The sequence below is a fragment of the Octopus bimaculoides genome, chromosome 16 (assembly GCF_046866305.1).
Source record: "Octopus bimaculoides isolate indiv1 chromosome 16, ASM4686630v1, whole genome shotgun sequence".
Taxonomy (NCBI): Eukaryota; Metazoa; Mollusca; class Cephalopoda; order Octopoda; family Octopodidae; genus Octopus; species Octopus bimaculoides.
In genome coordinates this window covers 10,055,738-10,080,370 of record NC_142943.1, presented here as the reverse complement: position 1 = coordinate 10,080,370, position 24,633 = coordinate 10,055,738, and the positions used below count along the sequence as shown (strand labels likewise).

The window sequence follows — 24,633 nt, the reverse complement described above, 5'->3', positions numbered from 1 at the left end:
TTTAGCGAATGACATCCAATAGGTTTCCCCATACACAATTGCAAATGCTTAGCAGTATTTATTTCTTCAGGATTTCTTATGTTATACGTTCAAATTCCACCAAGACCAACATTGCATTCTATCATTTTGGGGTCAATAAAATAAGTAACACTGTGCACCTGTACAATCAATGTCAGTTTGATGGAGAGAGTGGCCTTATATACAGTACAACCATTTGACCATTAGAAGCAAATATCTATGCTGGTCCTTCTGCAAAAAATTGTGGAATCCTCATCTGTTGTTCACCACACACACGTTTTCAGTTGTGTTTGTTTGTTTGTCCATGGACAAGATATCTCAAGAGCTGCTGGATGGATTTAGATGAAACTTGCAGGGACGTTTGGCCTTATGACTGGCATGAACTGATTAGATTTTGGGATCAATCCAGTACCAGACAAGAATTCTGGATTATTTTTCCTGTTTTTTTACTTAATTTTTGAGAGTGGTCAGGTTCTTTTTTAGTATTCTCGTTTGTGAGAGCAGACGAGTTTATTTCAGATATTCTCATTTTAAAAATCATCTCTGGCTAATTGTTGAGAGGACGCTGGCGTTGCCTTGGCAGAGGTTTGCACTTTCTGAGTGCTCTTGTTCTTTGTTTTTTTTTATTAATAGCATTATATTTTTCGCACAACTTATGTTTATTAGTTACTATTTTTATTATTGACTGTTTACTATTAACATCATATTTTTTCACATAACAAAAACTTTTAATGTTTTATGCTATAATTAAGGGAGGATAAAGCTATTTTTCATTTTTTTTTTCTATTTCATGTCTGTAGGTTTTTATATTTTTTATATCTTATATTTCTTAATTTTTTAAAGATTTATATCTTAATATTTTCTTTATATGATTTTAAGGATTTTGTAAATGTTTACCTTATAGTTAATATATATCTACCCTGTGGATATATAGATTACATCTGTAGACCCTTTATACAACATTCGTCTAAAATTTATTCATTTATTATTTATTGTTAGCACAATTAACAATATTTTTTTCACCCTTCCTTAAATATTGTGTGTAATCTAAAAACTTTTTATATTTATTGATATCATTTTAAAAAATTTTACATACCTTCATATTTTTTATATATTTTCATATTTTTATATCTCTTTTTTATATACTTTATATTTTTTATATACTTTATATTTCTTTAGAATTTTAATTCTTTTAATTTTTATATCTTAATACACACTTTTTTATAATTTTGAGTAATTTTATAATTTAAATATAAGGTTTTATATACCTTATATTTAATATTTAATTTTTCTTATAATATTACAGCTCTGCTATTAGTTGGCTTCTTTATTCTCATTCAATGATTCCCAAAGTCATGGTTTAGGGCTTCACCCCCATAACCTTTATTCCATTATCCTTCAGAGTTTTTGTCTCTTTTAGTATTATGGTAATTGGTAACAGTTGGGTTGGCTTTCTTCATTTCTCCCTTTACCCGCTCCTCCCCATCTTTTGGTTCCCTATTACCTCCCTCTGCTTTTTCTGATGATAGAGATAAAGCTTGTGAATTGGTTTCATCAAAAATGACCTTGATAATTGAGTAGTTTGATCTGACCACAAATAATTTTCTTACCAGTTACCACTAGACAATAAACAACTCCTTCATAGATATATCCCAGACTAACAGGGCCGGAACCATGGCTTTCTCTAATGTTAGAAATGGGGATAATTGGGTCACTGGAGGTCGTTTATTCCTTCTTCCGCATAAAAACCCAACTAACCTCTAAATTTCTCTGATCTGATTAAATGCACATTATTTTGGTAAATCCATTCTTTCAACTGAAATAGTAGCAGAATCATTGAAAATGTTTTGCTCCATAGATTTAAACTTTGCTAAATCATTTGGAATGCCCTTGATTGTAAAGTTCACGTATTCATCTGAAGAAAACGGTTTCTTTATAATGATGTAAAGTACTTATTAATCAATTAAAAAATTTGTTAGAAACAGCCGTAATGAATTGACACCTGTCCTTCAATTGTTACCTGTTTATACTTTATTTACCTTTCTCGCAAATTCTGATGTATATTATGGACTGTATATTTAATAAAACATGGAGAAAGCTTCGTTGACATGGAGAAAGCCTTTGACAGGGTCCCCCGATCCCTTATCTGGTGGTCAATGAGGAAACTTGGGATAGAAGAATGGTTAGTGAGAGCTGTGCGAGCCATGTACAGAGATGCTGCCAGTAAGGTGAGGGTTGGAAATGAGTACAGCAATGAATTCCGGGTAGAGGTAGGGGTCCACCAAGGTTCCGTCCTCAGCCCCCTATTATTTACCATAGTCCTCCAGGCAATCACAGAGGAGTTCAAGACAGGTTGCCCCTGGGAGCTCCTCTATGCTGATGACCTTGCCCTAATTGCGGAGTCACTATCAGAACTAGAGGAGAAGTTTCAGGTGTGGAAGCAAGGTCTAGAATTGAAGGGCCTTAGAGTCAACCTAGCTAAAACCAAAATCCTAATAAGTAGGAAGGTAGATAAAACACAAACCCCTTCAGGTAGATGGCCCTGCTCAGTATGTAGAAAAGGAGTAGGTAGTAACTCTATAAGATGTACCCGGTGCAAGCTATGGACACATAAGAGGTGCAGCAACATCAAAGGCAGGTTAACTAGCAAGTTAGTTTTTGTTTGTGGCAGATGTTCAGGTGCAATAAAGACTGCAAACAAACAGGAAACAACTTCTATCTCATTCCAGGGTGAAAAACTAGAGGTAGTCGATAGCTTCCGCTATCTGGGCGACCAAGTTAGTAGTGGGGGTGGGTGCGCTGAAAGTGTAGCTGCTAGAATAAGAATAGCCTGGGCAAAGTTTAGAGAGCTCTTACCCCTGCTGGCGACAAAGGGACTCTCACTCAGAGTAAAAGGCAGACTGTATGACGCATGCGTACGAACAACCATGCTACATGGCAGTGAAACATGGGCTGTAACTGCTGAGGACATACGTAAGCTCGCAAGGAATGAAGCCAGTATGCTCCGTTGGATGTGTAATGTCAATGTGAATACCCGTCAGAGTGTAAGTATCTTGAGAGAAAAGCTGAACATTAGAAGCATCAGTTGTGGCGTGCAAGAGAGACGATTGCGCTGGTATGGACATGTGGTGAGAATGGAGGAGGATAGCTGCGTGAAAAAGTGCCACACCCTAACAGTTGAGGGAACCCGTGGAAGAGGTAGGCCCAGGAAGACCTGGGCTGAGGTGGTGAGGCAAGACCTTCGTACATTGGGCCTCACCGAGGCGATGACTACGGACCGAGACCTTTGGAAATGGGCTGTGCGTGAGAAGACCCGGCAAGCCAAGTAAGATCGTTGCCAGTGCCCCTGGACTGGTTCTTGTGCGGGTGGCACATGAGATGCACCATTTTGAGCGTGGCCGTTGCCAGTACCGCCTGACTGGCTCCTGTAGGATTTTCGAGCGAGATCGTTGCCAGTGCCCCTGGACTGGCTTGTGCGGGTGGCACATAAAAGACACCATTTCGAGCGTGGCCGTTTTCGTGCGGGTGACACGTAAAAGCACCCACTACACTCTCTGAGTGGTTGGCGTTAGGAAGGGCATCCAGCTGTAGAAACTCTGCCAAATCGGACTGGAGCCTGGTGTTGCCATCCGGTTTCACCAGTCCTCAGTCAAATCGTCCAACCCATGCTAGCATGGAAAGCGGACGTTAAACGATGATGATGATGATGATGATGACATGTCTGAATAGCTAAAGAGCGGATTATATACTCAGATGGGTCAAATTGTCTGCATTCACTGCAACAATATCATTTTAGCAATACTTCTGAGCCATGATTGGTATTTACATAATATTGCTGTGTGTGTATATTATTCCGCCTAACGAAGTGCCTCAACTTAAGTACCCAATTCGACTCAATCTTTGTGTGTTTGTAATATTATATGCATATGTCTGTGAATCTGCATATGAGAAAGATAGAGTGATTGTGCATGAGTGTATATGTGTTTGCTACAGTAGGACAAATAGAAATCTGAATATCTTTTTCAGGAAGCCCGTGATGAAAGACTTGTCACTCCATTCACAATTGCTCAAGCACAAGATGCAAGGTAAGCATAATATATAATATAGTATGTCCACTCTTATTTTGCTACATGTGTGTGTATGTATGTCCTCTTCACCATTTTAATGTCTACTTATCCATGAGTCAAGTAAAATTCACTGAAGTGGGATTTCTATTCCCTGATGTTCTTCTTGTCACCAGCCTTCACCCGTTTCCAAGCAACGTAATATCTCCTTGCTTGCCCCTGAAACCTGACACACCAACAACTCAATGGCTAGACATGTTTCCAAAGAAAATTGCTAACAAATGACACCACATACAAAAAGGAGAAATGTTTGTTTACAAGCTGCGCATGGTGTCAAGACAAGGAGACTTAAAAACACACGCAAGCACACACACCCACACATACTCATCCCATCCCCCCTCACACACACACTACGTGCATGCACACACAAACACCACACACACCCACTCTACCTTCAACGAGTGTCTTTTAGTTACCATCTCTCAAATTCACTCACAAGAGAAGAGGATACTGAACCCCTGACCACATAGTATGCACAAAAGCACATAGATACATAGACAGATACTGCATACAGCTTCATTTTCTCTTACAGCATCTGTTCTTTCAAGATAAGCCAAGTACCAACCCTACTCATGTACACCCAATGGGCATGCTATACCTCTCATCATTGCTACTATATTTCACCTTACAATGTCTGTAGTAAACACTTGCCAATGCTTTCTTCCTATCCCAGAATTACAATCCGCTGGATCTACTTGTCTACTTATATTCTCTCAGCAGTCATCAATTGGTTCAGTGAAGTCAGTCATTAACTGATATGATTGATTTCACTATTTAAATGGGGCCACAAAGGTTAAGGGCTCTACCTATACTTATATACACGGGTTGAACAAAAAATGGAAACACCTAGCATCATAGCACCATAATTTTGAAGTATCTATAAAACTGTCAAATGCTTGTTTATTTTTATGATTTTTTTATTTATTATTAGTGTTGCTAATGTTTTGCTAAAATTGCTGTTTCTTTTCAAATATCAAAAGAAAAAGGTAATAAAAATTCATTAAAATGACAGATCTATTGGACTTTCAAACAGGTCAAATTGCTGGTGCTCATATGGTGGGTGCTAGTTTAATGAAAATGGCCGAAATGTTTGGTGTATCAAGAAGTACTGTCTCGAAAGTAATGACAGCCTTTGAGAAAGAGGGAAAACATAGAGGAGGATCTGTGATGATCTGGTGGGGGGGGGGCTATATCTTGGAAATCCACTGGCCTAAGGGTTTCCCTTCATGGCAGAATTAACAGTCAAGACTATTTAAGTATTTTATCTGATCAAATTCATCCTATGGTTGTGGAACTGTTTCTGGAGGGAAACGCAATTTTTCAGGATGATTATGCACCAATTCACACAGCTAAAGTTATTACTGAATGGCACAAGGAACATTCTAGTGAAGTTGAACATCTTATCTGGCCACCACAATCCTCAGATCTCAATATTATTGAACATTTATGGTGCATTTTAGAAAAACAAGTAAGGAGTCGATATCCTCCACCATCATCACTACAAGAACTGGAGACTGTTTTAGCTGAAGAATGGACAAAAATTCCTTTGGAAACAATTCAAACTTTGTACGAGTCCATATCTTGTAGAATTCAAGCTGTAATTACTGCCAAAGGTGGTCCTACCTCATATTAAAATAAATTTGTTTGAAATTTTAAGGTGTTTCCATTATTTTGTCCAACCCCTGTATGTGCATATGTGTGTATATGTATTTGTGTATATTTATCCTTGTATATATGTGTGTGCAAGCATAAATGTGTGTGTGTGTGAATTTATACATACATATACATATAATTGGCATCTACCACACACACACACCACCATCCAAACACCCATACACAATGTTCAATTCATTACTCACTTCACACACCATTACACACACACACACCCACAAACATCTTCCCACTATCCACACATCTACACACCATTATCCACATATCCACACACACTCTCCAATAGAGTCACAACACTGTTCAGCTCAGTACACACACACACACACACACACACACCACACAAGCACATAATGCCTGAACACAGACAATACATACGTGTGCACACACACACACACACACACACACACACACGACATGGATAAACACATAGCTTTCACCCACAAACATTCACTATACACATGCACACTATGTGTTCATAATCACACACACACAACACACACCACCTGAATGAGCACATATGCCCACGCACACACTTATGCCCACACACACACTTATGCCCACGCACACACATACATACCAGTACATGTAACTCATATCAACCCAGGTTCAAAATTTCCCCAAGACACCTGATGAAGGCTGGAGAATACATCAGCTGAAACGTTGTGTTAACAACAAACAAGATGAGGACAAATATCCGTCAACTATAAATAATGTTGTGTTCTAACAACTGGTTATCAGTATCTCTATACACCAATCTATATATCTATACACCATTCTGAAATTTTTGAGTGTCCATGCTATTACTAGATAGTCACCGAACCTACACTAGGTTCATCTATTTCACAGGAGTTGTTTTCACTCTTCCTAGGCTCGTAGCAACTCTCGTCACTAGGTTAGCCTTGTAGAGTGCCAGTTTAGTCCCCAACAAACCAACTATGCAACCAGTTATATTGAATTCCATGTTACCAGTAGCATTCATGAGAGACCTCACAAGTGACCTGACATACATGCATATATATATATATATATATATATATATATATATATATATATATATATATATATATATATATATATATATAGGTGTGGAAGTGTGGTAAGAAGTTTGATTCCTGAACACATGGTTCTGGGTTCAGTCCCATAGCATGGCACCTTGCTTGGGAGTGGATTTGGCTGATGGAAACTGAAAGAAGGGCATCATATATATCATCATCATTGTTTAACCTTCCATTATTGTCTGCCTTCCATGCTAACATGGGTTGGATGGATTGACAGGAGTTGGCCAGGCAGAAGTCTGCACTGGACTTTTGGGTCTGTTTTGGCATTTTCTTAACAGCTGGATGCCCTTCCTAACACCATCCACCCCACAGAGTGGGCTAAATATATATATATATATATATATATATATATATATATATATATACCGGAGTAAGCACAGACTTTTGTTATATTTCTGCTGCTTTTAAATAAAGTATATATATATATATATATGTGTGTGTGTGTCAAAGTATAAACAATTGCCATTACATATTTTTCTGACCATTATTTATACCTTGTCTTATATATCACTTTGTGTAAAAAACAGTTTGACTGGAGCCCATCCATGGATTTGCAATATAGAATTGTGATGAACCATAAATTTGGACCCTACTAAAAGATTACCTGGAGATTTTCACTTATCTAAACAATATTGTTAACCTGGTGTACCAACAGAGAGCTTACGAAATATTTTGCCCGGATTGCTAATCTCTCACTATTATCTCTGTTTTATATATATATATATAAATTTATATATTACTAGCAGAGATACCCGGCGTTGCCCGTGTTACATGCAATTGTAAAATGAGACTTTTCTGTTATATTTTCTGTAAGGAACTGGAATACATATGATTCGAATTTCATCAAAATTGCACATGAGGGTTCTTTCCCTCTTTACACACCCTAAAATAATTCTAATCATGAGACATGTATCCCATACTATTGATCTTTATGCGCATATTCCAAAATTTCAATCTTCTGGAACCTGTAAAAAAGATTTTGCTCCTGCAAAATGGAGCTCATGGAGCTCTAAAATGTGGGAATGAGGGCCCCTATTGGGGGTGGGGGTGTTAATGTCGACCAGAGAAGTTGAATTGTTGGGAATGTTTTTACTTGGGTCATATAGTATGCCTGTATATATGTGAGAGTATAGTCTCACTTTAATAGTTTCAGTATGAAATTGAAAATATTAAAGTGAAAATATTTGAAATTACAGTAGCGACATGTTATTGTTTCACTTTTGACAGGTAATACTGAAATAGTGGAATAATTTCAGTGTTAGAGTGAAAGTATCTGACATTACAGTAGAGTGATGTTATTGTTTCATTTTTGACACAAACTACTGAAATAGTGGAGGAGATAAGATATTGCTGTGGGCTCGAACTATGCAGGAAGTTAAAAATTTTTTTGGCCTAAGACACTACATGGACCTTAAAAGAATTTTGCTCCTGAAAAATGGAGCTCATGGAGCTGAAAATTGTGGGAGTTAAGGCCCCTATTGGTGATGGGTGTATTAATGTCAACCAGAGAAGTTTAATTGTTGGGAATCTTTTTAACTTGTGTGTAATATGTATTTTTGAATTTCTTTAAAATAGGAAATATATGTATGTTCACTGGGTTTGTAAAAGAGAGCAAAGCTACAGGAAAGCAAAAGACGAATGATCATGATAATCAGTCAGCTACCGTAGCCTAGTCGTTACTACTCCCCAATGTAGGATTCCTCACCATACAGGTGACAGGTACAGCTTTAAGATGCATTATGGATCTATAGCAATTGGAAGGGCATGACTCAATAGAAACAACAATGTGTGACGTTTGGAGTAAAGGGAAATGAAAGTGTTGCCTCTGGAGTTTGCAAATGACCACTCTACCGATAGGTAACTGGGCAGAAAATATTTACAATCAATAAATGTCTTAGAACAACCAGTCACTCATCTGGGAAGGCCTTGAAATCAATGTTACCAACTGGGGACTATATGTGTCGCAGTGGTAATAAAAAAACTCAAAGGAGGTCTGCAACGAAATAATTTTACTCATCATTTTGCAAGTGAATCAGTGGAGGCAAAGATGAGTCTCATTTACTTGACAATTTATGCACCACATTGCAGAAATCACAATGTAAGTATATCTGAAAGGATAGTCTTACACTGTTGTACCGTTGAATTACAAATAATGCTCATCTGTTATGTTCGGGTGACCCTATAGCTACCAATGGTACAACTGTATTCGTCTTTGCTTAGGAAAAATGACTAAATTGTGGGTGTGAAGTCCCCATGAAGGGGTCTTTGTAACTTCTAAGAAGAAAAAATTTTAGAAATATTACTTTATTTGTGTGTAATCTGTATGGTTAAAATTTCATCAACATCAAAAATATATGAATTTTCATGGGCGTTATGGCCATTATGCATAGAATATAATTTCCAAATTTCTTAAAGATCCATTCAATACTTTTGACGTAGTTTTGGATAAGAAAACAAATGACTAATGTGTGTGTTTTTGTGCATATATATGTGCGTGTGTATGGGTGTATATATGTATAGATATCTGTATGCATTTATATATGTGTACATATTAGATGTACACCTATATATATACATCTACACATATGTATACATATACATGTATGCATATAGATCTATATCTATATCTATACATATACATGTACATATACATGTATATGTATACATATACATCTCTCTCTTTATCTCTCTCTCTCTCTCTCTCTCTCTCTCTCTCTCTCTCTCTCTCTCTCTCTCTCTCTCTCTCTCTCTCTCTCTGTATATATATATATATATATATATATATATATATATATATACACACACCATTAAAGTGAAAGTATCTGTCATTACAGTATCGAAATGTGATTGTTTCAGTTAGTGGAATAGTTTCATTTTTAAAGTGAAAGTATTTGACATGAGTGTTTTTGTTTCACTTTTGACACGTAATACTTAAATAGTGGAGGAGATATGATGTTGCTGTGGGCTCGAACTATGCAAGAAGTTAAAAATTAGTGGAATAGTTTCATCTTTAAAATGAAAGTATTTGACATGAGTGTTTTTGTTTCACTTTTGACACGTAATACTTAGATAGTGGAGGAGATATGATGTTGCTGTGGGCTCGAACTATGCAAGAAGTTAAAAAAATTTTTTAACTAAAACACAACCGGAACCCTAAGTAAGACATGTGTAAAATTTGAATGAAATTGGTTGTGTAGTTCTCGAGTTTTAGGGGAACACACACACACACACACAGACAGACAGACAGACAGACAGACACACATTCTCATTTTTATATATATAGATGCGTATGAGTATGTATTTGTATACATATATGCTTGTGTGTGTATATGTATTCATCTATAAAGATATGAAAATGTGTATGTATGTTTTATATAAACAATCATACATACACTCATTTGAGCCTGATTAGTCACACCTTCTCGATTAAATTTCTTACTCTGTGCAATGCTTCACCTGGAAGGCCACACAGGAGAAAGAAACTTGATTTGTAAGTAAATAATCGGATCTAAATGGATATACCATAATGGATATAATATTGCATACTATTATCCTGTTTGCATAGCCAAAAATATACATGCATGTGTGTATGCGTGTGTTTCATAGACTGTAACTATACAGAAGACCATCAGATATATCTGTGTGTATGCAAGTGTTTGTGTGTGTGTGTGTGTGAGAGAGAGAGAGAGAGAGAGAGAGAGAAAGTGTGTGTGTGTGTGTGTGTGTGTAATCTGTGTCTGTGATTGTTTACACCTTGTGCTTTGCGTGTTGAAATCTCTGAGCCACAGTCAGGGTGGTTTGTTGGCAATTCCTGGTCAACTAGTAACCTGCTAGCTCTGCACTTTCAAAAATGAATTGAATGAAAACTCCTTTAATTGGTTAAACGGGTATGGGTTAACGATAGGAACAGCATCCAGTTATAAAATAAAACCTCAATGTGCGTTCATGCAACCGTTGCTAGCACGGAAATCTTTTGTCTTTTACTTGTTGCAGTCATTGGACAGTGGCCATGCTGGAGCACTGCTTTGAAGGATTTAGTGAGACAAACTGACCCCAGTACCTGTGGGGTTTTTTTATCATCTTAAAGCCTTGTGCTTATTCTATTGGTTTCTTTTGCTGAACTGCTAAGTTACAGCAATGTAAGCAAACCAACCAATTGTCAAGCAGTGGTGAGGGACAAACTGAAACACACATATGCACACATGCACACCACACACACATGTATACCACACACACACACACACACACACACACACACACACACACACACACACTCAGTGGGCTTCTTTCAGTTTTCCTCTACCAAATCCACTCACAAGGTTTTAGTCAGCCTGGGTGCTATAGTGGCAGACACTTGCCCAAGATGCCATGCAGCAGGACTGAACCTGGAACCATTCCTGCACCTATGAATATAGATAGAAAAGGAATTTATGATGTATGTATGTATTAGAGGGAAAAGGACAAGACCTAGGGAGGGCAAGCATTTCACATCACTTAGAATATTTAATTAGAGTAAGGCGAATTTGAAGTAATTAATTAGTTAATTAATCAGTCAATTAATTAATTATTACATGTCTTAGAGCTGTTTCTGGGATATCCCGAGATTGGCTAGCATCTCCATACACTGGGTATTCCGTCATCAGAGACAAGGTGAGCGTGTAGGGATGTTCCAGACAGAGAATTCACAATGTATATAGAAATAAAATAGTAGATAAAAGGATCTTTTCTACTCTAGGCCTGAAATTTTTGTTGCGGTGGGGGCCAGTTGATTAGATCGACCCCAGAATGGAACTGGTACTTAATTTATCAACCCCAAAAGGATGAAAGGCAAAGTTGACCTCAGCGGAATTTGAACTCAGAACTTAAAGACAGACGAAATACCACTAAGCATTTCGCTCGGCGTGCTAACGTTTCTACCAGCTCGCTGCTTTAGTAGATAAAAGAATAAACAATAAAACAGTGGATAAAAGAATACAGACAGGAGAATAAGTTCACAGCTCATCTTCAAGAAGGTATGGCAGTTGGTCCGTAATTCCATGAAGGTATAGGTCCTTGACTATAATCCCATATGTATTTATGTGCGAATGAATGAACTGTCCATACAGCATTACCAACATTAATGAACTGTCCACATAGCATTACCAACATGCCAGCAAAAGCATTTATTTCTAGTTTCTTATGAATGGAAACCTTGCCTAGCTACAGGAAAATACTACTTTGCTTGGAAACAGGTGAGGGTTGGAAACAAGGATATGCAGCTGTAGATAAATCTGCCTCAACAAATTCCTTCTAACCCATGAAAGCATGGAAAAGGAAACATTAACTGACAATACACACATGCACAAACACACACACACACACACACACACATACATACATACATACATACATATGTATGTATCAAAACAATTTGATTCAAATTTGTTGGTACTCCAAGTTTCAAGAGTGATGCTAATCTTCAGTCATTTCGAAACAACCTTGGGAAAGTGGACATTAAATGTGATGGTGACAATAAGTGATCTGCAAATGTTCAAACTGGACATGAGTTACATCAGCCTCACCAATCTTGTAGTGTAGCCTTCAATGCTTATATGTTCTGCTTCTCTTTTCACCGACTTATAAAAGAAAAAACTACAATTCTGTATTTCTGAGATGAGGAATTTATATAATGTATATTGTTTATATTGGTCAGACTGGTATCCTCATATTAATTGTTGCTTTCATTATGTTTTGGCTGTTGTATGCTCCAGCCTTCTTCAGGTGTCTTGTGTTGAACTTGGTTGTTCGTAGATAAAGACATTGGTTAATGTGGTGCAGTCAACTAGAAGTGCTGAGTTCAATCCCAGGCTTAAAACAATTCACAAATATTCAACTGAAGCAAAAATCTCAAGAAGCATGCAAAGCTAAATGAAGAACAGTGTATCTCCATGGATCAAATAAAGGATTAGGTACAAAATTGTTATTCATCAACCAAGTCCAATCAAGACATCTGAAGAAGACAGAAGTGTACAACAGCTGAAATGTAATGAAAACAATGGAGAGGGGACACCAGTTCAACAAATATCAACAGTATACATATAGAAAAACTAATTCGATAAAAAAAAAACAAATAATTAAAATGACTTTTAATTTGGTATTAATGATTGCTTAATTGTTACAGGGATGCCATTGCTAAAGCCCTCTATTGTCGACTTTTCACCTGGTTAGTGGAACGAATAAACCAGATTGTCTACAGATCTCCACGGGAAAAAGTGACATCGATGGCTCTCTTGGATATTTTTGGATTTGAAGTAAGGATAATTTTCATTTTACTACTAACCTTTGTTTTAATGTATTAACGTTTATAAAAGCAGGAAATAAAGTAGACAGTGGGTAAGTAACTGGAAAGAAGAAGACTGTAGACAAGAGACAGAACCAGGATGGTATGGGGGTGGGGAGACACACACACACACACACACACGAGGAGGTGCTAAAACGTTCCTGGCTTTGGGTAAAAGAATACACAGGAAGATCAGTTAATTATGGTTTTATTCAACATATTTTTATCTCAGATTTACGTACTTATGGCAGCAGTCCTTCAGCTTTTCTAAGTCCTGTGAAAGAGCTCAGAATGTTGGGCCTCCAGCCAGGAACTTTTCAGTGCACCCTCATATATATATATATATATATATAGGTTCTCAGATGAACCTACCTTGCGGCAGGAGGTGCAAATGAGAGTAGCAATGTCAAACTCTCTTATCCACCAAATACCACATATCAGAGGAGGCTCTCAATAATAGCAGTGTAGCAAAATGGCAGTGTCCCAGCATGGTCACAGCTTTGAGCTGAAACTGATAAATAAATATATATATATATATATATATATATATATATACACACACACACACACACACACACACACACACACACACACACACACACACACACACACACACACATACATACACACACACACAAGAGTGTAACAGGTGCTTTTTATGTGCCACCAGTACAGGTGCCAGTTACGTGACACCGGCATGATGATAGTGACAAAAATGACAGTTGTTTTGAATATATATTTATAAATAAAAATATGAAAACTTCATTCATACAATAATGAGAAATATATCAGCAGAGAATAGTAAGTGTGTATGTGTGCATTTTCTTATACAGGGTGTTCAAAAAGTCTCTCTGCAGTGAATTCAGCCTAGGAAGTGCTCACACGGCAGTAAAAAAAGAAATTAAATTTTATGTATTGCAAATGAAGGACGACACTTTCAACACCTCTTATAAAGTTTTTTTAAAGTCTTGTAAAGTCTAATATATTCTTTTGTAGTCTTATACCATCTTATAAATATTTATTTTGCAATAAAATACTTATTGCAGAGAGATTTTTTGAACACCCTATATATACATGAAGAACAAACATACACTGGTACATACAAACAATAAACATACACTTTTGTGTGAGTGAGCTTGTATTTCCCTCACATTCACTGATTGTAAACAATGGATTCCTTATAGTGTTTTTCCTTACAGTCTACCATAGACATGCATGTCCCAGATTCTTGATACATATTAACATGTTGCACCATCTTTGCAATCAACTGACTCATTCAACCAGTCTCATTTGTTTCAAGTTCATCATCATCATCATCATCGTTTAACATCCTTCTTCTATGCTGGTATGGGTTGGACAGTTTGACAGGAGCTGGCTAAGCAGGATCCTGCACCAGACTTCTGTGTCTGTTTTGGCATAGTTTCTACAGCTGGATGCCCTTCCTAACATCCCTGGGTCTCAATGATTTTTTTGTCAACGGAATCCCTTTGATTTCTATTTCAATCTAGTGAACCTCTATAGTTATTCACTGTATATAAAAAATAAACTTATTGTATTTGTATAATTAGATATTATTAGGAATTGTATAAAAAAATTAATCCTTTAGAAATGGTGAGGCATGATCTTTGAACTTTGAACCTCACAGAGGTGATGACTAGTGACCGAGACTTTTGGCGATATGTTGTGCTTGAGAAAACCTGTCAAGTCAAGTAAAATCCTAGTCATGGCTGACGTTGGTGTCATGTGACTGACATGTAAAAAGCACCTTCCAAGTGTTGGGCCTCACGAAGCCAAAGTGGCCAATGCCTGTGGCACATGACAAGCTCCTTTCGAGTGCTGGGCCTCACAGAGGCAATGACAAATGACCAAGACCTTGATATTATGTCATGCTTGAAAAGAAGACCCATGAAGCCAAGCAAAATCACAGTCATGGCAGATACCAGTGGCATGCAAATGGCACTCACACCAGTGGCATGTAAACACACCCATCACGCTCTAAGAGTAGTTGGCATTAGGAAGGGCATTCAGCCACAGAAACCTACCAAATCATACTGGAGTCTGGTGCAGCCTTCCAGCTTCCCAGCCCTGGTCAAACCGTCGAACCCATGCCAGCACGGACAACAGCCGTTAAATGATGATGATGATGTCTAATGCTTGTTTATTAACACTGTTTTGAATTAATCATGCATTATCTTGTAACTTTGAGATTTCAATAATAACAAGGATGACGACGATGTAGCAGTGTAGTGGTAGTAGTAGTATAATATATGCACATTTGCTTATTCTTTCTGTTTCCATTTTTGTAGGACATATCTTTAAACAGTTTTGAACAGCTGTGCATCAATTATGCAAATGAGACACTACAGAGTTTCTTCAATGAATGCATCTTCCTCATGGAACAGAAGGAATACAAGAAGGAGCGCATCAACTGGAGCCAGATTGACTTCCCAAACAACCAGGAACTCATTTGTCTCATCAGCAGCAAACCATCCGGCATTTTTCATATCCTTGACGATGAGTGTAATTTCCCAAGGGTAATATTCTTTCCTTCTTTCACTTGTTTCATTCATTAAACTGTGACCAAGCTGGAGCACTGCTTTGACGTATTTTGTTTAGTCAATCAAACCAACCTTAGTATTTAAAGTTTGATACTTATTCCATCAGGCCCTTTTTGGTGAACCACTTAGTCAAGGGGACATAAAGAAGTTTACTATATACTAGCTTAACACAAGAGTTACACAACCTGAATCTTCATCATGATCATCGTTTTCTATCCCTTAGTATGGTAGTATCCCAGTCCCTTAGTATGGGTGGCGCAGGTTTACTGAGACTGTATTTTATGACCAGATGCTTTTTTTGGCACCAGGCTTTTTAATTGCCTCTAAAAACTCACAGGAAAGTGTATCATAAGAATCGAGGCACAGTAAACTCTGTAACAATTCTGAAACTAGGGTATACACAATATATGCTTCCCAAACAAGGGTATAATCTGTTCCTTGAATAAACCATATATAGACTATATAACTGAAGGGAGCAAAGTAGAAATAAGCTATAGATCAGATTGGAGCTAGGTACAGCCTTCTGGCTTGCCAGCCCTCAGTCAAACCATCCAACATGCCGGGCAAAATGCTTAGCAGCATTTCATCCATCTCTACATTCTGAGTTCAAATGCCACCGAAGTCAACTTACTTTTCATCCATTCGAGGTCAATAAGATAAGTACCAGCTGAGCTCTGGGGTCAAAGTACTTAGCCCTACCCTCAGACTTGCTGGGTTTGTGCCAAAATATTAAACTTTGAAGTAATTCCTTATTTTCTCTTGTATGTTTTCTCTCTACAAAATATTTAATGTTTTTCTGTGTTTAAAGAAATAAGAATGATGTTCTGCAAAGTATTGACAAAAGTGCGATTTGACTCTTACAGGCATCAGACAAGTCTTTCTTAGAAAAGTGCCATTACGAACATTCCATGAGCTGTAATTATGAGAAACCAAGGATGTCTAGCATGGAATTCATTATTTACCATTATGCTGGCAAAGTAACATATAATGTAAGTATACAGATACATCATTATCATTATCATCATTTTAATGTCAGTTTTTCCATGCTTGCATGGGTCAGGGTTGTTTCATTCAAGCAGATTTTCTACAACTGGGTGCCCTTCCTGTTGTCAAACTTTACTTGTTTCCAAGCAAGGTAATATTTCCGAGCTGGTAATATTTCCAAGGGTGGTGAGCTGGCAGAATTGTTAGCACGCCGGGGAAATTGCTTAGCAGTATTTCATCTGCCATTACATTCTGAGTTCAAATTCCACTGAGGTCAACTTTGCCTTTCATCCTTTTGGGGGTCGATAAATTAAGTACCAGTTACGCACTGGGGTCAATGTAATTGACTTAATCCCTTTGTCTGTCCTTGTTTGTCCCCTCTATGTTTAGCCCAAGTACATTTCAATCAACACAATCCTTCTTCTTTACATCATGCTCCCTCTTGAATTCCCTCCCTGTACATGTCCTACCTGCAGTCAGTGACTTCAGAAAGACATTGTTGCTGCCACCTGCTTGTTTCTTTCTCTTCTTTCTTTCCTTTTTCTAGGCACTGTATCAAGAAAGAGCACCTCATTTAATGTACCCTTCCAATTTTTTAAAATGTTTTGATAGGACATGGAGATTTGACATCTGTTTCTAGAAGGTCAAGTAACTACACTTTCAATCGCATTGCTGTGCTATTTAGCCACAAGTCGGACCTAATCGAGCAGATCAAAGATATTCCGGCTATGAACATTTATTTTGTTTAGTTTTTACTTTTTCCTCTGTCAAATGTAGTGCGTCTAGGATTATATTGTTCATGTCCTTCCTTTTTTTCTTATGAAAACTGTAATTTTGATTTGATGGCAACTTAGTTACTATTTTTTGCAACTCTAGGGATCACCTAGAAGCTCTCTCTTGTAAAACATCAACCACACCGACCTCATCTGTCTTAGAGAACATGTCTGCGAATGCCATAAACGTAGTCCTTTCTTCTACACCAAAATATTTGATTTCAAGTTTTGGCACAAGGCCGGCAATTTTAGGGTAGAAGTTAGTCAATTACATTAAGCCCAGTGTTCAATTGGTACTTATGTTATCGACCCCAAAAGGATAAAAAACAAAGCCAACCTCGGCAGAATTTGAACTCAGATTGTGAAGACAAATGCCTCTACACCTAAATATTAAAAAGCAAACCTTTCTTTTCCCTGTTTTGCTATTTTAAACTACTGTTTTGTGTTTGTTGCAGGCAAGATCCTTTTTAGAGAAAAACAAGGACACACTCCAGAGTGACGTTGTTGAATTGCTGTGTGAAAGCAAGAATTCTGTAAGTTGCGTAAACTATTTGCATAGAATTGTTTTTTCTTATGAGAAACTTCTAAACAGATTTCTTTCACTAATCCTATTCCTTTGAGAGCATCTTAGATCTTAATCAGAAAATTTAATTTAATATGGTTAAAGAATTCTAAATCGTGGCCATCTCTTTTTTTTATTAAATACAATCTGCACGGCCAAATGTTTGGGGTACTGCATTCATGGTCACAAGATCAAGATTTCAATTCCCAGACCATTGGTGCATTGTGTTCTTGAGCAAGTACTTCATTTCACATTGTTCCAGTCCATTCAGCTGTAAATGAGGGACCCTACAATGGACTGGTGTCCTGTTCAGGGCAATGTTGGCCTGCTTGATTAGTGGCATCATTAGAAAGCTACTTTGTAAGGAAGCGCATTGTGACTAGCAGTATATAGTAACATCCAATACTCTGCTCAATACAGTCATAACGTTTCTAGAATTCTATTCTCAACAACAAACTTTTTTTTTTTTAACATAGACAGTGACTCTTGATTTATGGATGACTTAGTTACTATTTTTAGTAGGTCAAGTGATCACATAGCTCTATCTTTCTTCACTTGAGACATCAAATGGAACCCTAAGTGAAATAATTTGCATTTTTCATCATCATCATCTTCATCACTACCATCATCATTATCCACATTCAGACTTTTCCATGTGGACTTTCATGGTTGATCAAACCACCTCACCTTAAACTCTTGCCGCATTTACCTTCTGCTCTGTCTTCTCTCTTTTGCCAACCTTATCTTTTCAAGGTCTACTATAACCACACATCTCTGTTTGAAGCCATCTCTGTCTCTCCCCCCCCTTCCCTCCTCCCTCCCTCTCCATCTCCCTCCCCTTTTCATTCTCTCTCTTTCTTTCTCTCTCTTCTCATCCCCAGCTTTCCTCTCCTAATATCCCTACTAACTTTCTAATTTCATCACCCCCATGTGTCATCCTTCACTTATCTTTTTATAAATTCTCTTACTCCATCTTATATCACTTTCTAACTTTTCCAATATTTCACCATTGCTGCCTGTGTGACCAATCAGCTTCCTCCTGACCAGAAACTTCATTAGGAATATTTCATTAACCCTTTCAAAACCAACCTGGCTGAAACTGCCCCTGGCTCACTAGTACAAATGTCTTGTTTTCAAAAGTTCTGAATTAAAATCTTCCACCAAACCTTAGTCACAATTTATATTCCTAACACTAGCTGAATGATAACTAAGTTATTTTACTAAATTCTTTATTATATTTAAAATTAATTGAAAGAAACACAAAGCATCTCAACAGGGATATGGTAACAAAAGGGTTAATTCCTATAGAATCTTTTGCTCTTCTTGAGTCGCTAATCATCTCTAAATTGTTTATTGCTCATAGATAATCTGCCAGATGTTTGAAGACATGAGAGGACGACTGCTTCCAAAGACATTGAGCAAGAACACAGGTCGCTATGTAACAATGAAACCAAAAACACCAACAGTGTCAGCACAGTTCAATGAAAGTTTGGCTTCCCTTGTCTATACCATGAAACAGTGAGTATGATTTCTGATTTGAATGACCCATGTAAATGTGTACCAGTGCATCACTTTATTATAAATATAATCTACCAAACTACCTCTGCTCTACATATTAGTAGTGCTGTGCTACAGTAAAATGAAAAAGACCCCCTTCAGTCATCAATGACTATGGGATTGCACCTAGAAAGTTCCCCTCAGAAGCACAAGTCCAGGAAGGGTTGTTTATGGAAGACCAGCATTTGCCAATGCATACCACCTTCCCCTCTTCACACTACCAATGTTGTCCAAGGGAAAGGCAAAGGCCAATACAGTTTGGCACCTGTGACATCGCAACTCATTTCTACAGCTGAATGAACTGCAGCAACATGAAATAAAGTCTCTTATTTCTTTACTGCCCACAAGGGGCTACACACAGAGGGGACAAACAACGACAGACAAATGGATTAAGTCGATTATAACGACCCCAGTGCGTAACTGGTACTTATTTAATCGACCCCGAAAGGATGACAGGAACAGTTGACCTCGGTGGAATTTGAACTCAGAATGTGGCGGCAGACGAAATACCGCTAAGCATTTCGCCCGGCGTGCTAACGATTCCGCCAGCTTGCCACCAAATAAAGTCTCTTGCTCAAGAACACAACACACAACCTGGTCTGAGAATTGAACTCACTACCTCGTGATTGTGAGCCCAATGCTCTAAACACTGAGCCGTGTGCCATACTACAGAACACCTTAACATTCTACCTCGTTGTTCCACATCATACCACATTGTTCGTAGTACCACACCATATGTGATATCCTACCTTACATGGTAGCATACCATGTCATATAACCATTGGATGCAAACAGCATTGGATCATGAATCAATAAACTAAACCATTACATTACAAACCACTACGTTGTACATTGTTACACCTCAAACACTCCTCATCAGACCATATCACATTGCACTACAGCAGCTCACTGTCTTGTCTTATTTCACAGTCTAATAAACAAAAGCACACAATACAGCAAACATATACATATACATATATATATATATATATATATATATATATATATATATATATATATATATATGTATATGTATGTATCTAAAAAAAGAAACAGGTGAGGATTACATACAAAAATGCATCCAGCCATAAAATCCTGTCTCAAATAACTCCCTCTCTAATCTATGCACGTTTTCAAAGACAGTTGCTATGATATTTCACTTTATATTGTTACTTTGATAACTACTGAAGGAGCCTCTTCTATGTGGTCGCTCTATCTGTTAAAGATAACAGCTAAATCTCTCTCAAATTATGCCTTGCTATTTTTGAAAGAGGTGCATTGGATAATGCAGTCCTGGTTTTCCTGGAAATAGGGAAAACGTAGGATGGTTTCAGTCGAAATATCTCTTAATAATGGTCTGTTTTATCGGGACCATCCTTGAACTGGACGACTATTCTAACCCCATATGGTTATTACAGTGACACATAGTGTACAAGGTGGTATCAAAAAGTACCTTGACTAGTTCTGTAGCATGCCGACAGATGGCAGCACATAGTTGTGTGTGCAGTGAGAGCTAGCACTGACCTTCATGAAGCAGTGTGCCAAGTGACATCACTGTGTTTAGATATTAGAGTGGTACTGCATCAGACTTGCATCAAAGGTGTGCTGTTACATTGTTATATATATATATATATATATATATATATATATATATACACACACACACACACATACATACGTGCATGCATATACACGCACACACTTTATTTTAGGTTAACAAATTTACCAATAGTTTGATGTAAATTTTCAAGTACCAGCATTCTCATGTGATATGCCTCAAAATTGTAGAGATTTCTTTTGACATGAAAACATTGATGGCCTTGTTAACTGACAAATAAAGGACATTAATTCACCAGTTTTGACCATTCGTTCTCACAGTTCAATATTAGCATACATATATCTATGTATATATACGTATTATGTTGGCAACTAAGTTCCTGCCGTTTTTTAGAATTTAAATTTTTTTAAAGGTTTAATAAAAAATAACTAATTAATGAATGATATATTCCCCCTTGTTGTTTACAACTTCTTCCCGTTGTTCAACAAGATTTTCAATACCACGTTGGTAGAAATGACCCGATTTCGAGTCGAAAAATTGATCCAACCAAGCTCTCAATTCTGCATCAGTACTGAACGAAACTCTGTGCATAGCATTTGAAAGAGATCGAAAGAAGTGGAAATCCGTTGGTGCCAAACCAGGAGAGTACAGTGGGTGTTTACGTTGCACATGCTTGGAGAATAGCAATTTGTTAATTCTGAAGTAGGTAAGGGTTGGTGACATGAAGGACATTTGGTAATAAAATAATGTCTCAATATATCTCATCTAACCAACCAGCATGGGAAAAGGGGGCATCACCATCATCATCATCATTCAACATTCATTTTCCATGCTGGCATGGGTTGGACAGTTTGATAGAAGCTGGCAAATGGGAGAGCTGCACCTGACTCCAGTTGTCTGTTTTGGCATGGTTTCCATGGCTGGATGCCCTTCCTAACACCAACCATTTTACAGTGTGCACAGGGTGCATTTATGTGGCACCAGCACAAGTGCATTATATGTAGCACCAGCACAAGTGCGTTATATGTGGCACCAACATAGGTGCTTCTTACATACTGCTAGCACTGGTGCTTTTTATGTAACACCAGCATAAAAATAATTAATGATGATCCCAGAATGATCTCCCACTTTTTCTTATAAGGAAAATCTTCTGCTATCACTTCAAATAGCCTAATCTGCTGTTAATCCACTAGTTAATCCTTATTCTCTCTTCTTTATCAGGTGTAATCCTTATTTTGTTCGCTGTATCAAACCAAATAACACCAAATCGCCAATGTTGTTCAAGTCGGAGACTGTGATGGAACAATTGAAGTATTCTGGGATTTTACAAACCATCAACATTCGGAAATGGGGTTATCCAGTGCGGATACGATTCCCTGTTTTTATAGACAGGTAAGAAAAAAATCTAAAACACATTATTTCTCAGATATATTGTTACTGTTGCTTTTGTTTACATTCCAGATCAGCATTGGTCACTGCTATTCAAGCAGTGGTCATCTTCGGGTACTAAGTACCTTAGGCTACAGGTTTCAATGAAAATAACTAAAAATAAACTACCCTCCCATCCTAAAAGGACAGTGTAGGCAGAATATGGTCTGTCAGTAGGGCGTGGTTTGTTGGTGGGGTGAGGCCTGTCAGCAGGGCGTGGCCTGTCAGTAGGGTGTGGTCTGTCAGCAGGTAGTGAAGCAAACCAGGATTTCTACAGTTGACTCTAGTCCTTAGATATTACTTTATTGCATAACCCTTAATTCTATGCACCAAATACATAAATGAATTTACTGTTAACATAAGCAATATACTAATATTATTTATAGAGAGAGCCTATTCTTATTCTGAGGATGCATGATCCTTGTAAGCTTAAACAATGTTAAAAAAAAAAGAAATGATAACTGCATTATTTGTCTAAGATTTTACAGTAATCCACTTTTTCTCTTTGGATCAGTAATTTTTTTTTTTTATTTTACTCATGAATATTAAATTCATTAGTTGCATCTGCATACATAGCATGTAATTCCTTTGCAAAATACTTATTGAAATTAATAAAGTATAACTTCAATGCATCCTGGTTAGTCCACAATATTCCATAAGGAGCATAGGGCCAGTTTCCCGGTTTATCTGGCATATATATTCTTCCCTGGATGGGACGCCAGTCCATCGGAGGATTGCTCATATTTTTTTTACCAGCTGAGTGGGCTGGAGCAATTTGAAACGAAATGTTTTGCTCATGAACAGAATGCATCACCTGAAAGGATGAAATGCAAAGTTTGGCCCCGGCAGCATTTGAACTCAGAATGTGAAGACAGACAAAATACCGCTACGCATTTCACCCAGCATGTTAACAATTCTGCCAGTGTTTTAGATAATAATACACACACACACACACACACACACACACAACTGGCTTCTTTCAGTTTCCCCCTACCAAATCCATTCTCAAAATTTTGGTCAGCTCAGGGCTATAGTAAAAGACATTTGGTCAAGGTGTCCCACAATGGGACTGGACCCAGAATTTCATCGTAATGAAGCAAACTTCTTAATAAACAAAAACTGATTTGTTTATTTGTAATGAATTTGTATTTATTACAGCACAACCACCTTTGTGCATATGTGTGCGTGTATATGTGTGTTTGCGTGTCCTTGTGCATGTATGTGTGTGTATGTTTGGTTGAAGTAACTTGCTTTAAGTCACTTCTAAGATATCAAATTTCAACATCCTGCAATTATTTCTCCCACCCAATTTGAAAATTGTAGATAAGATAGTTGAAATTTTTGGAATGTTTTTTTATTGTATTTTGACTGCTTGTTCATTCTATAAATGCTTGTGGTTTTGGAATAATCAAGATTTATCAAAAAAATATTTAGTTAGTCCACATTTCAGTTCTCGCATATAAGACTCATTTTCACTTTGTCAAAATGAAAGGGATATCACATACTGAAGGATTGCCTAAACCTCTGCCATCTGCTTACAAGTTTTGATTCACTTACATATAGCAGGGAGCCTCTGTGTGGTCAGTCAACATGCTAGAAATAGTAGCTGGAGTGAGAAGAGATGTCACAAAGTCACTGAAAAGATTGCAAACTGACAAAAGAAGTTTGACTAACAAACAGTCATTTGGTTAAATATCTAACCGACTAATTGATTAACAATAAAGAAATTATATGGAACTTGTGTGTGTGCAATTATTATTGGTGTAATGATCCTCCCAAGACACAACAATACATATATATAGGTGCAGGCATGGCTGTGTAGTAAGAAGCTTGCTTCCCAACCACATGGTTCCAGGTTCAGTGTAACACCTTGGGCAAGTGTCCTCTGCTATACCCTTGCACCAACCAAAGCCTTATGAGTGGATTTGGTTGATGGAAACTGAAAAAAGCCTGTTGTGTGTATATATATATATATATATATATGTGTGTGTGTGTGTGTGTGTGTGTGTGTCTCTTTGTGTCT

The 24,633-nt window shown here is 37.4% G+C and overlaps 1 protein-coding gene across 5 annotated transcripts in view; it reads left to right on the top strand.

Moving 5' to 3' along the window:
* Positions 1 to 24,633, top strand: part of LOC106881175 (unconventional myosin-XV) — a 329,895-nt gene that overhangs the window by 111,440 nt on the left and 193,822 nt on the right. For all 5 annotated transcript variants that reach the window (XM_089364116.1, XM_052973941.2, XM_052973940.2 and 2 more), the window contains 7 exons: positions 4,045 to 4,103; positions 13,032 to 13,161; positions 15,497 to 15,724; positions 16,612 to 16,737; positions 17,961 to 18,038; positions 19,431 to 19,585; positions 22,404 to 22,574. In XM_089364116.1, the coding sequence (XP_089220242.1) occupies positions 4,045 to 4,103; positions 13,032 to 13,161; positions 15,497 to 15,724; positions 16,612 to 16,737; positions 17,961 to 18,038; positions 19,431 to 19,585; positions 22,404 to 22,574 (947 nt within the window). The remainder of the gene's footprint in view (positions 1 to 4,044; positions 4,104 to 13,031; positions 13,162 to 15,496; positions 15,725 to 16,611; positions 16,738 to 17,960; positions 18,039 to 19,430; positions 19,586 to 22,403; positions 22,575 to 24,633) is intronic.